We start from the raw sequence: 17,616 nt of genomic DNA on the forward strand, positions 1-17,616 counted from the left end.
TCCAGCTCCCAACACTTATAAGATTTGTATTAATGTAGCAAGAAATGCTGCTGTTCTCTTTAAACAAAATGAGCCCTAAAGCTCACATTAAGCATAAAAAAGAGCATGCATATTTTTGCAAAGGACCAATGAAACTGAAGAATAGTGTCCCTACCAAAGTTGAAATCAAACCTACGCCCTTGCATTGGGAGCCAGAGATGAGGAAGAAGCAGTTCCTAAAAAACTTTTTTTTTTTCAAAATAAATCCTGCTCTTTCTTATAAAGTCTGTTCAAAAGTTTAATTTCAGAAAAGTTTCACATAATTTTGTTAAAATCTTTTTAGCCGTGAATGTTTTTTTTATATCAAAGTCAAAAGCACCTATTTTGAGCTTTACTAGAGTAAAATTCACCAACTAACAAGTGAAGTGTACAAGAGAAGAGTAGTGCAAAAAAAGAATTTAATATTTAAAAATCTAAGATGACTCATTAAGCTCCAAATGGATGTTTTCCAGAATAAGCGTGACACATACAGTTTTAATGACTATTTTAACAATGGTTCACTGTCAGAGCTAATATATTAGTGCCAGTAATGCTCTGGTCTAAAGCTTGATTCTAAAGGTCTGTTTTGAATATTCAAGCCATCACAGTCTGACTTGCATTTCCGCAGTAATAAACTAAAAATGTTGAGTCTGTAGTCACATAATTATCTACCTGAGGTATGATTAGAGCCACTTTTCAGTTACCAAGGATTCTGAAAGTCCAACACCAGCTTTGACACAGTTTTCCAGGAGCAATTCTAATTTCCCATGGCCCCAATTTGGTTCTGCTCAGGATGTTGGACTTTCAGATTACATAGAGATGGTTAATGGATATGTAATGTGCTAAGCATTGATGATTGTAGCACCCTGAATTGTAGGAAAGCTACGATTGTAGAAGTGGCAATGACAGAGAACTCTAAAACTATGAAAAGTTGATACATCATACTTTCACAGAAAATAAACAATTAAGTTTACAAACAATAATTTAGTTCTTCAAAACTACGATATCTGCTTGGTTTATCGGGATATAGCCTATTTTCCCAAGGGTACAAACATTTCACACATGTCAGCTCCTGCTGCACTAACAGTCAGCTTATCTTGCTAGGTGTTAGTTGACTGTGTAATTCTCCCACTCATTTTCACTAAGTTTAACATAATGTAGTCAGATGATATCTAACTGTTAATCTTTGATTTATTTAAGTGTTATTTTTGAATGAGCTAACCAGTTTGGCTCAGCTTAATGTTCGGCTCCATAAAGGGATAGGGTTTATTTTAGTATAATGTCATACTGAAGACCCACAGGGTAAATTTGGACATTAGTTATTCAGTCCTTGTATTGCCTCCAATGGCAGTACAACTGTTGGAGTTCCTCAAGGACTAAATAAATAAAAATAAAATGGAGCAACAGTTCGCAGTTCAATTTTACAGCTACTGTGACTGTTTGGGTCTTTTGTTGTTTTTCTGGTGTGAGTAAACTTCCTGTCACAGAAAGGATCTTTGAAAATTTCTGAATCAAGCGTGTACTTAAGGAGACGAAGGATCATCTCTCTTCACCAGATTATAACCCCTGATGTCATTCCAGCTAAAGATCTAAACCAGGAATATCTTTTTTGTTTAAATTTGTCTTCTTATGAATCTCTTTTAATGTGGACTCTGCTATTGTTCAAGACGATCAGTGAACCTAACTTGGTCTGTGATCTTCATGGAAAAGGTCTTACCTGTGTGCAGCAGTTCTCAGTCTTCATCACCTGCCTGCCCTCTCTCCAGCACGATGTCAGTCTGTAAAGACCGCTGAATCAAATCCTTACAGATCCATGCTACCTCCCCTTCATCCCTCAAGTAAGGAAATCAATCAGTCAACAGTTGTCATCAACCAACTCCTTCCTGATCAATCTTCTTCCTCCCCTCAGACCGACCTGAACGTTTAACTGAATTCCTGCAGTTCTCAGCTTCCAGATTCTTGTTACCTTTGTAAAAAAAAATGTTAAAATTCATGGGTTCTCCATGTGATTCTGCATGTGGGTAAAAAAAAAAACACACAAAAAAAAACATGACAGAATCATCTGGCCTGTCTGACCCAACAGAATCTCCCTCAGGTCGTTGCAATGAACATGAATTACTTCGTCCCCACGATCTGTTAATCCAGTTTTTGGCTGCACAGCAAAGATGTTCAGATCAGCAGACGGAGCAGTTTACAGAAATGTTCCAGGAGCTGCTTTACAGAACCACTCCCGCGGGGTCTACCCCTCTATAGCTGGCGCAACCGCCGTACCCCACACCCGAGCCTTATGCGGGTGAAATTAAAAGGTGTTATGGATTCCTGTTCACTATATTGACACAATGTTCACTAGTTTTCAGTCGATCCCCCAGGTCTTTTTCCGTTTGATAGGGATCAAATTTCACTTGAGATTGAATTATTGAGAGCTTATTCAGGGCTGAAGCAAGATTTGGGAGTGGGTTTATATTCCAAATTTCCTTTGACCAGTTTATCTCTGAGTTCAAACATACATTTGGACATGCCGAGTCATTTTCTGACATTTCTCATAAGATGTGGATGTAAAATAGGGTAAACAGCCAGTATCAGACTTTGTCATTGAGTTTTGAACTCTAGTAGCCTCTTCAGCCTGGAACACTGCAGCTTTAAACAGAGCTTTGCTTCCAGTCTTGGACAAAATAATAAAGGTTGAAGTAGTGTGCAGAGATGAGCCAAAGACTCCGAAGGAACCATTTCCCTGGCTATTCTCACTGACATCAGACTTCCAGAGAGAACTCTGGCAAGACAACGGTATAATTTACCTCTGAACCCAATCTCATCTTCCAGATCATTCACAAAGTTCTGAATCTTCCAGGCCAGATGTAGTTGTTACCTGAGAAACGACAACATCGGTTGAAAACTGGAATCTGTACGTATTTCTCTGAGGGGGGTCGATTAATTTCTTCCTACCCAAAGCAGCTAAAAGGAAGGGACCAGTGGGCAGTTTTTAAGAACAGATTCTTCAGCATTACATTACCCAGCTCTCCCCTACTGAATCAACTATTTTCCTCTTTTGCTTTAATCGTTTCTGGTTGTGAACAAATCCTTAGGGATAACGATTTAGCATAAGGATTACTTCTTCCTGTTGTACACCTTGATGAACTACTTCATGTCCTGGCTCTAGATGGAAATACTTTGCATGTTATCATGCACAAACCAGAACCTCTGTTGTCGCAATCATATTGAAGAAATTATTTTTTTCCTGTTCTCTTCATCCCTAATTTTTTTTCCTGTTCTCTTCACCACATGAGTATCATGACCTTTATCTAGTTTTCAGTAAGTCTAACGCTCTCTCTCCTGCCTCACTGCCCATATAACTGTGCTATTGATCTGTTTCCTGGAGCTCCTCTCCCTCCAGTAGCTTGTATAATCTATCCAAACCAGAGAGAGAGAGAGTATGGAGAAGTACATAAATGAGTCACTCACTGCTGGAATTATCTGCACCTCTACTTCAATTGTTGGAGCAGGTTTTTTCGTTGTCTGGAAAAGCGATGGATCACTAAGACCTTGCATTGATTACAGGGACCTTAACCAAATATCTACTTGCTCTTCTCTCAACATCTTTGAACTGGTTAATGGCTCTCATTTCTTCACCAAGATGGATCTCCAAAACTCCTACCACCTAGTCAGAATCAGAGAGGAAGGCGATTGGAAGACTATATTCAAGACCCCCTTTGGTCATTTTGAATATCTGGTAATGTCTTTCAGTCTAATAAACTCATCTCGAGTTTTCCAGTCCCTTGTGAGTGATCTCCTTAGAGACTTTTATATCAGTTTGTATCCATATACCTTGATGACATGACATGAAAATATCCACATGTGTCGGTTCTCCAACATCTTCTAAAGAACCTACTCCTTGTCAAAGTCAAGAAGTGTGAGTTTCATGCAAAAGCAATCAACTTTTTGGGACACATTCTCAAGGTTCAAGGCATTCTCAATTGGCCTACTTCCTCAACTTGCAAACAGCTAAAACATTTTTTAGGATTCGCCAACTTGTACCACAGTTAATTAAAAACTACAGTCAAACTGCTCAACCCCTCACTAGCCTTACCTCCTCCAATAAACATTTCATTTGGTCACCTGAAGCCAAAGGGGCTTTTTCGTAGCTCAAGAAAAGGTTTGCCAATGCCCAGGTTCTGATCCAGCCTCTGATATAGGAGTGGGTGCAGGCATTTCTCAAATGTCCTTTAACGATATTAAACTTCATCCATGTGCCTTATTTTTTCCGCCATTTGTTTCAAGCAAAAAAGAAACAAAAAAAACTACAATGCGGGCAAAAGAGAGCTCTTAGCTATGAAAATGGCTTTTGAAGAGTGGTGCCACTGGTTGGCTGGAGCTGAGCTTCCTGTTACTGTGTGGACTGACCACAAGAATCTGGCCTATCTCCAGGAAGCAAAACATCTGTAACCTAGAAGATCACGTTTGACATTCTTTTCCCTTTTTAACTTTGTCATCTCTTACCATTCAGGCTCTAAAAAACACCAAACCAGATGTCTAGGCGATACTCTAGTGACCATGAATCCAATATCTCAACTTTCACTCAACCTTCCTGCATTGTGGAGGCATTATCATGTGAAATCAAGGATCAAGTACTGGAGACCCAGCGGTCTAAACCGGAACCTGGCACTGGACTGTTGAACCAGCTTTAATTTCCTGCTTCCATTACGTCCCGCCTCGTTCACTGGGCCCACACAGAAACATTCTCCTGCCACCCTGGAATCAGCCTCTCAAACACAAATTCATGGAGCCCTAGGATATATAAGGATTTTAATAGTCATGTTCTAGCCTGTCCAATGTGCGTCCACAACAAAGCTAGTCACCAGCCTCCCACCGGTCTTCTTGAGAAATAGCCTATTCCTAAATCCTTTTGGTCTAATCTTGCCTTGGATTTCGTAACTGGACTACCACCATCTAAGGGTTTCACCGTCATCTTCACTAAAATGGAATGCTTTGCCTTCTCCGAAGCCTGCCACCTTATTCCTCTTCCTCGACTTCCATCTTCCCTTGAGACAGCTCAGCTCCTGATTGAGCATGTTTTTCACCTTCACGAAATCCCTTGTGAAATCCTTTTGGAGTGGGGCCCACAATTTGTCTCCAAATCCTTCTGTCTTCTTCTGTCTGGAAGGAGTTTTATATTTCTTGGGGGCGAAGACTGCTCTCAGCTCAGGTTTTCATCCCCAAACTAATGGTCAATCTGACCACGTGAACCAGGAGCTTGAGGCATCTCTCTGCTGCCTCTTTTCATCGCACCCATATTAAAGGAGTACTTAGGTGTCTTAGGTAGACTATGCACATAATTGTCACACCTCCTCTGTTACAGGTCTATCTCCATTTGAGTTGTCTCTAGGATACCATCCTCCCCTATATCTGATGAGAAGGACATTGCAGTTACCTCTGCTAAACACCACATTTGACGCTGCAGACTCATCTGGAGCCTGAAGGTTTCTGCCTTGAACCTGTCAGTGGAAGCAAATCAACGTCTAGCCCAACAGACAAGAATTCATGCTCCCCAGTACCCACCTGGCTGACCACAGCCTTCCTCCATTTCCACACTACGAGATGAGCCACAAATCCTTTGAAAAAGAAAGAAAGAATAGCTCTCGTAAACCTTTACCTGCTAACATGTGGGTGGAGTGTCTTTTAATATTTCAAAACTACAAGTCCCACGAGTGTCAGAAAAAAACATACAATGTAAAAGCTTTGAGAGATGTAGTCGTTACTGAAGCATATATGAACCCAATACATTTGGATCCTCACATGTATGTGTGCCTCAGGATGGGGGGTTGGAGGGGTCATCAGGCGAGCAAGATGTTAACGGCTTAATGCTCAGTGACCTTATATCCTCCAGCCAATCAAATCTGGACAGCGTGAAGGAGAGAGTATGAATCTCCAGAGGGTAAGTATTGATCCGACTGTGACAACTCCTGCAGTTTCAACAAACAAACAATGAGCTGACTACGGTGCCTTGCTCCAGTGTTCACACAATTGAGATCATTTACATTTATATACCGGTCATGCTATAATGCCACACTTTAAAGTATTTATTATGATTTATGAGATATACCAACACAGAATAGTACCTCAATGTGAATGGTAGTGAAAATGGTGGTTCTTAAAATTTTACTCAAATAAAAAAACTGAAAGGTGTGGCATCCATATAAATTCCCTTCCTTTTTGCTTGCCTTCACTTAAATAAAGTTTGGTCAAATGTGTGACCTTCAAAAGATTCTTGTTGAGTAAATAAATGTATCTTAAGAGTCATTATGTCAGTTTTTACTGAAAAAGCTGAATAACTTTTCTATTTGACCCTTTACGACTAAAACATGGTTTGATGAGCAGATGCATCTATAAGCCTGAAGCCTTTTTTCCTGAAATTACTACGGGTCGGAAGTTCCTGAGCTGTTCTGTGGATGTGACATCATGCGCGTCCATGTTAAATGGGTCCAACCTAGCAAACAATGGAAGTGTTATATTCAAAATGGATTTTGGGGATACTCAGAAGCAACCGGCATCGGGCTCAACACAAGCACCAATGGCAACACCACATAAGGTGAAAAAAGTATAAAAGAAAACTTATTAAGTACGAGCCTGAGCTACAAGGGAGTGCAGAAGAGTGCTGCAGTTTTATGTCTTACCCACAGGTGGCAGTATGATTAGAAAGCTCTAATATGCCTGTTTAATACCAGTTTAAAGCAAACTGTTCTGTGAAGACTGTATGAGTTTTTTAAAGAAAACAAAGAGTATTTGCTACTATACACCTACCAAAACATGGTCGTCCACTTAAAAAAAGGGCTCTGGAACCTTTAGAATTCAGAGCCCTTTGCAGATAAAGCTAAACCCAAAAATGATCTGTCTGTCTGTCTGTCTGTCTGTCTGTCTTACTGTCTGTCCATCCAGCCAACTATCTAGCTGTCTAAATATCTTTCATATGTCTTACATTTCAAAAGATGACAAACAAAAACCTTTTGCAAAACAAAAACATCTTTTTCATCTAAAATTGATATTAGTGAAAAATACATGTGCAAGGAATTATTTCCTAAGCAAACAAATAGCTTAAGATAGGATATTAGTGTTTTAAGTGTCTTCGTGTATGACATTTGTTTTATGAAAAAATCTTACATTTGCCTTTGTTTTCATAAAGATTTTTAAACACTGTTTGATATTTATAATCTTTTAGCCGAAGTATTTTGGCCATTGTTGAAGATCCAAATGGCCACTTTTGGCTTTGGAACTGCAGGTTGGGAACCCCAGACCCAAACCAACCAATTTATCAGAGAAGGAGCTGCAGAGATTCACACCTCAAGGAAAGGTTAATAGTTGTCCTTTTGACAGGAACACTATTACCTCCTCAAAACACAAAGCTGACCTTTATGGACGAGTGGGAAGATGAAAGCCATATGAAGTCATAGTTGCAGTCTGGAAGAAAACATTTATGGGACACAGCAGGCATATGCAAGGAAATTCTCCAGCCAAATGACAGTAGGATAAAACCTTGGGGCACAGGTGGGGAAAAAATTAAACTAAGATACTGCCTAATAATCTATCAAAACAATGGAAAATGGTGGCGGCAGCATCATGTTGTAGGGATGTATCTCTTCATCAGGGGTAAAGAAGTTGTTTAAGGTCGATGGGAAGATGGACAGAGCAAAATACAGGACAGAAAGAAAACATATTAAGCTTTAAGCAGGACAATATTAAAATTGAAAATGAAAGAATGGATGCTCTGCACAGGCCAATGGCCAGAAATATTAATATTTAAACATGGAAAAGTAGTATAGACTTATCCTAAAAGACCTGCAGCTGTCATTCAAGGTATTAAATCAGAAAAGAAGACATACGGACTCTTCAAATTTTTATTTTTGAAAAGATTTTCTTTTTGAAAAACTGCAAATAAAAAAATATTAGAATTTATGGTTCATCATCAAATCCAGCTTAAATACATAAAAATATGTGGTTGAAAAACGTGGCAAAGTAAAACCAATGTGTATGCTTTTTATTACAGTCGGGTGGGTAAAATCCTTTTTTTTTTCTTTTTGCATTTTCAAGCAGCCGTCCCCCTGTCACTTTGTGCCCTACATGAGTCCATCCAGCTCCCTCTTCCAAGCACAGTTGCTGCACCTATTTTGGATTCAAAAATCAGGCCAGGCAGAAGCGCACCGAGCAAAGCGCTTTCTCAATTTTAAGCCACATCTATGCGCATCTGAGATATAGCTGTCAGTTTATAATATAAAAAAATGCCCAGCTTTAATTGAGGAATCTCCTTTTTTTGTTTATTGTTTTAGATGCATCTGGAGTTCCCTCTCAAATGAGAGAGCATTAACTGGAAGAGCACCCCAGCCATTTCCATTTCATATTCCCATTAAGGGCTGCATGTGAGTAACGATCGACTCTAATAACATAACCGGTGAGGTTATTTTTAGCCCGCATGAAGATGCGCTCAGCAGTGGTGATGGCGATGGCTTCCTCACCCCCCCCCCCCCCCCCCCCCCTCCTTCCTACACCACAATGACGCTGTGCTGTTACGCAAAAGCAGGGGTTCACCTTTTGCAGACCTCCAGATTTCCACAGAAGCAAAAACAGGCGCAGGGAACATACCAGGAGTCTAAAATCAACGTGGGGAAAAAAATGCATCACAGAGAAGAAGAAAGAGGGAGAGGCGTGTATTAACTTCTGCTTTTGGCCCAATTTAATTCCCTGTGACGCCTCTGCAGAGACACTTGTCTGAACTTGGAGTTGGACACACCCTGCATCCCGTCCTGTGTGATGGGGTCGCGCACCTTTACAAAAATGACCCCAGTTTCAAACATAACATCACAACACACAGTCACACCGATGAAACACGGAAGCGTCAGCGTGTCAGGACAGAAAGGCGCACACTTAACTATTTGTAGAGGTGCTGGAGACACAGGTCCAGGCATTCCCCCTCCACTTCGTCCTCAGACACCAGGTCCGACAACGGGCGCATTGGCACCGGGTCGCTCTCCTGCAAAGGCATCCTCATCTCCCGGACAAAGAGCTCCAGGAACCGTCGGAAGGTTTTCTCCTCTGCTGCAGAGCCGGCCATCATTTCTCATTCCTGGACAGACAGACACAGCTCCGCCCGTCAGGGACAAACACTAACTTGTCGGGTGTTTAAAAAAAAAAGGAGAAGAGTCAGAACACTCTAACCTCCAACTAGTGTTGGTGTTACCGCGCTGCCATACTACCTGAATAACTGGGTAATACCGGAGGAGCGGGGCCCGTGGACTGCCGGGGAGTCGGAGAGCGGCGGACCGGAGCTGAGGAGCGAGCCGTGGATTAGGTAGACGGACTGGACGAGCTGTCACCGGCTGGACTGAGCCCCCATTCAGAGCTGAGCGGGAGCGCGCGCCGCGTTATCAGGGATTTCGGCTGATCTGAGGGTGACGTCAGATAGCAGACGGCGGTTGTCACGCACGCGCACGCAGCCTGCGCTCCCTGTTTGACGTCGGAGAGCTTTTTGTAGACATGCCATCACGAAGGTGCATTTTCTTGTTGGGTGGGCGTAAAACGACCTTTACCTGAAATAAAGAATAGGCACGTAAGCAAAAATTAATAAATGAAATAATAATTACCTTTACTTGAAAAAGAAATAGGCACTTTAGAAACAAAAAGAAAAGAAAAAATGGTTTATCTTCTCCCTTATATGCATTATTTGTTAATTAACAACTAAAGTCTGATTAGGTTTTCCCTTTAATGAACTCTGCAACAAGACAGAAGAAATGGAAACAAACAATTTCAGTTTAGTTCAGTTTATTTATATAGCACCAATTCACAACACATGTCATCTCAAGGCACTTTACAGTCCACCAGATCATGCAGTCAAATTGACTCAGTTTCCCATCCAAGGAAAACCAGTTGACTGCATCGACTCATTGACTGGAATGCAATCCCTCACACTAAGCATGCTTGTAGTGATAGTAGAGAGGAAAAACGAGACAGAAGCAGGGATACAAAAAGCAACTAAAACGGGGCCCCATCCAGGAAACACACAGCCAGGCAGAGGAGCTCCAAACCAACTTCCATGTCAGAAGATGAAGAGAGCGCATCCAGCCAGTCACAGTCAGAGAAACAGCACTACATTGGAAAACAGGCTGATCTCCAACATCTATAAACAGATTATTGATATCTCTCAATAAAAGGTAGCATCATCAACAACCTAATTTGTTTTAGTATTATTTACTGCAAATATTTTTAATTAAAGTCTTCAGTTTGTTTGTTGGATCTTCCGTCTCCTATCTTTCTTCCTTAAGAGTTGGTTTTGCTCCCTAACAGGGCTGAAACAATTAATCAGTTGAACAGCAGTTAATCTATTATTAGAATAAACGCAAATTAATTTAGTAATTGACTAATCATTAACTGGAGTATAGATTCCAAAACAAGCCATTATTTAAAAGAGCAATCAGCTTAGATCAGTAATTATGGCAGTATTGTAAAATAAATAAATACATGCATAAATATATTGCTTGGAAGATGAAAATTTGTTTTTGGCCATAAGAACACTATTCACAAGTCAGGCTTAGTTTTACCTGGTTTCACCTGGTTTAAATTCTGTATAAAATCTTTAAGGAACCTTTTGTCTTTGAATTATTAACCCTTTATAGGGCAAGTCACTTGCAAAGCCCTTAGAAATGGAGTCCCCCCCACCCCACCCCGTCCATCAGTGACGTCTAGAAGCACAATATCTATATCCAGCCATTCAGCAAAGATCCTCCTACATGGCTGTAGATCTTATTTTGGCATTTTACCAATTAGATGAGCCCTTGAGTGATGTGTTACTACTGTAAATTAAGATGAAAAAAAAGTTAGGATGTCAAGAAATAAGGTAAAAAGCTAATTGAAAAGTTAAACAGTAAAGTTAAAAGGTTAATAAGCCTCTAAGGTTATGTTGTACCTAAAAAAAAAAATGTGTTTCTTTTACTCTCAGAGTGTTTTTCATGATTTTCTTATACAAGCACTTTTTTATTTTTCTTGATATATGCGGGCAAGTTGGTGTTTCTTGTTATTACATTGACATTCATTTATGCCATCAAAACATACATATTTTCTGAATGTTACAAATGTAATAAGGTCTTTTCCTGGATTCCAATAACAGGCTACAAAAATTATCTATAAATTTGTGAATATGTCTTAAAATAAGTATATTTACCCTTAGTTTGAGTAGGTAAATAAGAAAATCTCACAGTGGAATGAACATTTTTATCCTTAAAATCAGATTATTTATCAGATTATTAGATATTATGCACTTGAAATAGGAGACTGTATTTTCTTAATTTAAATGTAAATGTTCTTATTCCATTTGCAAAGTGTCTCACTTACCTGCTCAATTCAGGAAAAAAATGCACTTATTTTAAGAAACATTGACTTACTTAGATTACAGTTTTTTGCAGTGCCCTCTTTGCTTGAAACTTAGATACTTAAAGTCTTTCACTGATTAATTTGATTAACCCTATAAAGTACTAATCAAATTATCTGAAAAATAATCAAAAGATTAATTGATTAGCAAAATAGCTGTTAGTTTTAGCTCTGTTCCCTAATCATCACTGACTCAAAAAAATATCTCTGCACTAAGTAATCTTACATCCTTTTTCCTTCCGCTCAACTCTGCCTTTAAATGCATGATAAAAGCCTGCTCTGTTTTTTTTTTTTTTTTTTTTTTTTTTTTCTTTGCTGCTTAACCTCCTTGTAGATTTGGTCAAGGCCTGTTTGACAGCTGTCATGTTGGCAGACTTCAATATCATACAGGTCATAAAACAACTTTACTGTGGGTGTTTATTTATTTTGCTTGTGTAACAAATGAATCATTATCTAACTAAATAGATGAGACATTAAACACTGCTAACATTGTAAAGCAGCAGCTACACCCCCTGTCCTTAATTGGCAAACATGAGAAAGATGTGTAAAGCAGCACAGTACTTTGGAGAAAAATAAATGTAACCTTATTTTGTAATGAGTTCCCGTTTCCATGGGGTGTAAATATGAGGCGATGGAGGCGTCCGTCTCACAGATGTGATCCTCATACATGTCTGTATGATTATAGCTGACCACCATTAAGAATCTCATTGAGAGCTTCAACAACAGGAATGGTAACAAGAAAAGTTGGATGTTGACATTATCCTGTGCAGTATTATAATCCACATCACAGCCAACAGTCTGGGAGAGATGCAAAGAAAAGGCCTTATCTGTCTTACCATCACATCCAGAAACAACTAGAGTTTTTCAGACTGTTTCTATCTACTTTAGTCAAGTGAGGGTAGAGTTACAGTTTTATACATAGATTATGGATAGATGTATATTTATTTAAAGTAGTGTGCATTTTCTTAGAAAAGCTGATATTTGATCTGCTTGTATTAATGTAACCATTAGAAATGAGAGCTAAAGAAATTTAGACAAACACTCCATCGTTTTAGTTATGAGGCCCCAAAGACAACTTGTAAAAATCCTTAAAAAAATATCTGGATCTGTTGATTAAGACTGTTATAGTGACATGAAGAAGCGTTCTATGAAGTATTCAAAAAATGAAATGACCTGAGGCTTTTGCACAGGGCCTTTAAGCTTTACTGGTTTGGATTGAATTCTCTTATCTTTGCTCTGAGAACATGCAGGTGCTCCTGTTGTACATTAGTGACAGTAATCCCTCAGTGGGAGGAGGGTTTATCCAGTCCAGGAACGGGCGGATGTGGAGCTTAACCCCTTACAGTGGATCACATGACTTCACAGCTGACCATAAATAACAAAAAAGATCAGCCATAGGGATCAGACGGTCACAAATCCTTAAAAGCAAACATACCCTGATCTTGTCTATTAAGAGTCCAGTTGTTGTTCTTTTAAAGCTTGCGTTTTGTGTCACACAGATTGTGTGATTTGTCAGAATGGTTTTGGTACAATTTTACCTCGACTGCACTTCCTTTTAGCTGTAAGATTCACATAAATATCTCTGTATATGACTTTATTATCAATGCCATTAAAAAATTAAATGCACTCTAAAATATTTATACTGTTGTTTGAATTTTATTTTACACTTTTCATTTCAAACACATCTTATTTATTTTCAGTATATATAAGGAGGCATACAAAGTAATAAAAAAAAAAAGGCAGATTTAGACTAATACATGATGGATGGCAATGTTAAACAACTCAGAACAGAAACAGAAATGGGCATGAAATGAACAAAACTTTAAAAAGATGTAATAGCAAATGTAATAAAGTTAAGAAATTATTTTATACATATTATCTGATTAATTCTAAAGAAAACCAGTTTGGCTTTAAAGCTAAACAGGGCACTGATCTTTGCATATGTACATCTTTGCATTCAGATACAGAGAGACTTATGGCTAACTGGTACACTAACCAGACCATGTAGGTAAGAGGAAACTGTAATGTTTCATTCCTATTTGATGTCAATTACAAAGGGGGCCAGGGTGAGGTCAATGTTTTTTCATGGGGGCAAAGGAAAAAAGCCCTGATCAAACAGATGAAAGATAGGAACTTTTCTTAATGTAGGTAAAGCTTCCAGCTGACTGTAACTTCTAATGGATTCTTTAAATGAATTGTAAAGGAGAAATATTAAATAGATCCAAGAGACGAATCAGTCGAGGTATTTTCTGTTCATCAAACAAAATTGATTTAGTATTACATTGCAAAAATAAATTAAAATAAATACATTTGTCCTTAGTTTGACAAGGTAAATAAAAAGGAAAGAGTATGTTTGCCTTTACATTGCAATTTATGCTGTTTTTGTTTTGAGTACATTAGCAGGGACCTGTTCTACGGAGGCCCTGGCCCCTGTCTGCCCTGTCTAGAACCGCACATGTCAGCAATTTCTTTAAACGGGAGGGAGGGTTCCTATCAGCTGTTTTAATTTGTATGACCGGTCTCAGAAGCTGGAAATGGTGATATTGTTTGTTTTATTGGAAATCTTTTAATGAATTGTATTATTTATGCAGATATTCCATTAAAATGCTGGTCTTCAACAGCTGCTGACCATATCAACGCTGTAGAGGGTAGAGCAGTGGTTCCAAACCCTGCTCTGTATGTACCTCTGTCCTGCATATTTTAGATGTAAACAGCTGCCACACATCCGACTTGTATAAATGATCGAGGAGATCATTCAATTATTTGAATCAGGTCAGCTGGAACATAGTCATACAGAATATGCAGGACAGGAGTACCTAAGAGCCAGGGTTGGGATTGGGAACCACTGGTGAGGTGCATGAATACAAGTTCAATGCTTGTAAGAGTGCATTCAGAATCTGGCGAACAAAAGAGGATAAATATAAACATTTTAAGAATTCAAATGTCAGATAGTATGGTTGGTGTCAGTGAGAGAATAACAGATCATGGTCACTTCATCACAGTGTACCTCACATAATATTAGGAGGCACGGTGTTCCCTGGGCGCTGCACAATGGCAGTCCACTGCTCCCTAAGGGGATGGCTTAAATGCAGACAGTTCATTTCGTTGCTCTGTACTTGTGACAATGTAATGACAATAAAAACTAGGGAAAAAAGGGTGCACGTTGTACCGTCAAGTCATAATTTGAGTTGTGCTCAGATGAGGCAAAACATTTTCTCTTTACACCACTTTCTACTGCACATTTGTGGTCAGAGTATTAAAAGGTGTGTTTGAAAAAAACAAAGGTTACCTGCAATGCTGTGTTAAGAGTAGGCTACTTCTGAAAAGACAGAAAGAGTGCAAGTGCAAAGTTTGTGACAGCAGGAGGCCACGCTTAGAAACCTCATGCAGAAATGTATGTACTATTTAAATGAATGTGAGAATTATATTATCATGACTTTAGAAAAGCAACAGTTGAAATCATTGTAGACTGTTGAAACACAAGGACCTCCACCACCATGTCTTACTGTTGTCATGAGTTTACTTTCTCAGAAATGTGTTAGTTTCGCAATGGAACAGCCTCTAAAAGAATCCCTCTTCATTTGCCTCCTAAAAGGTTTATCATTGAAAATCCAATTTTTTCACTATTTAATGTTGACTTTAAGTGCTGACGTTCCTGTGAATACTTATTACATTCTAATAATACATGTTCCACTGTTTCCATCTGATTACAGTGATTGCAAGTCCCTGTGTCATGTTCCCCTACTTTGAAAAGAGAACTATAAAGTCCACTATGACCAATTCTAAGTCGAGATATGACTACCTCTTCTTTCTGCTTTCTATTTGTACAACTATTACCCCCCACAGTCTTTTGAATTTTATATAGATCTCTACTAGTGTCATGATTATCCCAATGTTCCTGCCAAACCTTACAGATTTTATTCTAAATTATAGATTTACCCTCACTTTTGCTTAAAGGAATACTTAAGTTAATAATATCTGATTCTAAGGCCTGTTTAGCTGATATATCTACCTCTTCATTTCCTTCAATCCCAACATGAGCAGGAATCCAGACAAATCGAACAAAACACTTCTCATTATGAAGTTGAACTAATAGGTGATATATATTTAATAACAAATCTAATCTACAAGACTTGCCAGATTTGATACTTAATAATGCAGTTTGACTATCTCATGCAATAATAAAACTATTTCTTTCCTTAACATTATCATCAAGCGACCATTCTAAAGCTAACATTATGGCTACAGAGGAGGATTAGGGCCACTGAGAAAAAAAAAAGTTAACTGATTTTTAAATATTATTTCAGTTTAATATGGGGAAAAAGTCAGATTTCTGACTTTAATCTCAGAATTTTGATTGAAATCTCAGAATTCTGACCTTTTTCTCAGAATTCTGACTGAATTCTGACACCAAACAAACATGTTGGCATCAAGCTGTAGCCATGTCTGTTTTAGAGACTAGCTCTCTTCTTTTAATGACCTTCTTCTTTTCCATTAATGAAATTTTATCACTGGGGACCCCTCTGGCACGTAAAAAGTTACCTAATTTCATAATTTTCCACCAATGTGTTACTGGCCCTCCCAAACAACCCTCATATTTGTCAGCGAAACTGAGTGCTCCCACATCTCTTCCTTCATGGTGCCCATCTACATTAAGATCCAAAATTCTGAGAAAAAAAGTCAGAATTCTGAGAAAAAAAAGTCAGAATTCTGATATTATAGTCGGAATTCTGAGATTAAAGTCAAAATTCTAAGATCAAAGTCGGAATTCTGAGATTAAAGTCAGAATTCTAAGGAAAAAAATCGGAATTCTGAGAAAATTCTGAATTCTGAGATTAAAGTCAGAATTCTGACTTTTTTCCCATATTAAACTCTCTGTTTTTTCAGTGGCCCTTCCTCTTCCGTAATGGCAATTAATTCAAATGTAAAACCTGCTAGATGATCTGTTATACTAGCAATAAAAATAAATAGCGCTGGTTTCTACCCGGTCGTTATAGTGTGTGGGACCGGAAATGTGAAGGGAAACGGTTCCGTTTCTGTTTTTACTCCTGTGTTTTCCACCATGAAGGAAACCACCATGGCTCCTCCGGTGAACCTGGGCGCTTTGCTTCAGGCTGAGCTCCAGGAGGACGCTGCGCACCGGGAGGAGGGGCTGTGTGTTGTCGGTACCTTCGGTAAAAGCAGCGCGCAGACCGGACCTTTAAAGGAGTCCATCATCAACACGCTAACGGACAAACACATATTCTCTCTGTTCGGGGGGCCAGAGGATGAAGACTCGGAGGACAGCCACATCGAGGCTTACTACGACCAGGAGAACCGGGTCCTGTACCTACTGTTGTCCTCCGTCTGCGACAGCCGGCTGCTGCTGCGGGCATGTCGGTCCCTGAGTTCCGGGGTCAGCCATTCTGACGCTCACGACTTCTGGAAGGACCTGGAAATGCAGCACTGCCTGCACCTGCTCTTCATGTTCTCGGTGTGCCATGTCCTCTTGTTGGTCCACCCCAGCCAGACCTTCGATGTGACCTACGATCGGCTCTTCAGGGCCCTGGACGCCCTGCGGCAGAAGGCCCTTCCTCTTCTCCGGGCTGCTATCAAAGACTGTGCGGTGTCCAAAGAGTGGAAGCTGAACAGCAGACCCTGTCCACCTAGGCTGCTGTTTGTCTTCCAGATGAACGCAGCTCTAAAGGTCTATATATAAGGCTTCAAACTACCTATCATTTGTTTTCCAATGTGTTTATTTAAATAGATCTATTTGCTCTTGGGTTTCTCAGACCCCTCTAAAGGTTTTCAAAGTGGACAGGGTTCCTATGCTGTCTGGGAAAGAAATTTCAGTATCTTTCAGGTCTGAATAATTTGGAAAAAAGAGAACAGAGATCTAATTAGATTTCCTAACTTAATTCTATATTATTGTATTAAAGGAATGACCATCCATTCCCCACCCTATCTATTACTTATCCAACTTTCCTTGTCTTCATAGTTCATAAACCTTTGGCTATAGATCAGAACTAGGGCAAAATTGACACAAAAAGCAGAATCTAAATATTGTTTATGTTTCCAGTTAAAATTTGCATCAGGTTATTTGAATCTTTCAAAATAAAACCTTAACCCTTGTTTTGGGGGTTTTCTCGTAGCCTTATCCCAATAAGCTATGGAGAGTCCTTTTTAAAAAAAATAAATATATATATATATATA

At 39.2% G+C, this 17,616-nt stretch overlaps 2 protein-coding genes across 2 annotated transcripts in view; one reads left to right on the top strand and one right to left on the bottom strand.

Moving 5' to 3' along the window:
- ppm1e (protein phosphatase, Mg2+/Mn2+ dependent 1E) overlaps positions 1-9,604 on the bottom strand; it is a 64,803-nt gene extending 55,199 nt beyond the window's left edge. The window contains exons 1-2 of the mRNA XM_015396075.1: positions 9,258-9,604; positions 8,934-9,127 (exon numbers count right to left, since the gene is read on the bottom strand). Coding sequence (XP_015251561.1) covers positions 8,934-9,118 — 185 coding nt within the window. The 5' untranslated portion in view covers positions 9,119-9,127; positions 9,258-9,604. The remainder of the gene's footprint in view (positions 1-8,933; positions 9,128-9,257) is intronic.
- A 6,832-nt stretch (positions 9,605-16,436) lies between these two features.
- Positions 16,437-17,616, top strand: part of smg8 (SMG8 nonsense mediated mRNA decay factor) — a 5,413-nt gene continuing 4,233 nt past the window's right edge. The window contains exon 1 of the mRNA XM_015396073.1: positions 16,437-17,110. Within this exon, the coding sequence (XP_015251559.1) occupies positions 16,487-17,110 (624 nt within the window). The 5' untranslated portion in view covers positions 16,437-16,486. The remainder of the gene's footprint in view (positions 17,111-17,616) is intronic.

Source organism: Cyprinodon variegatus, unplaced genomic scaffold, assembly GCF_000732505.1.
Source record: "Cyprinodon variegatus isolate N-32 unplaced genomic scaffold, C_variegatus-1.0 Scaffold774, whole genome shotgun sequence".
Taxonomy (NCBI): Eukaryota; Metazoa; Chordata; class Actinopteri; order Cyprinodontiformes; family Cyprinodontidae; genus Cyprinodon; species Cyprinodon variegatus.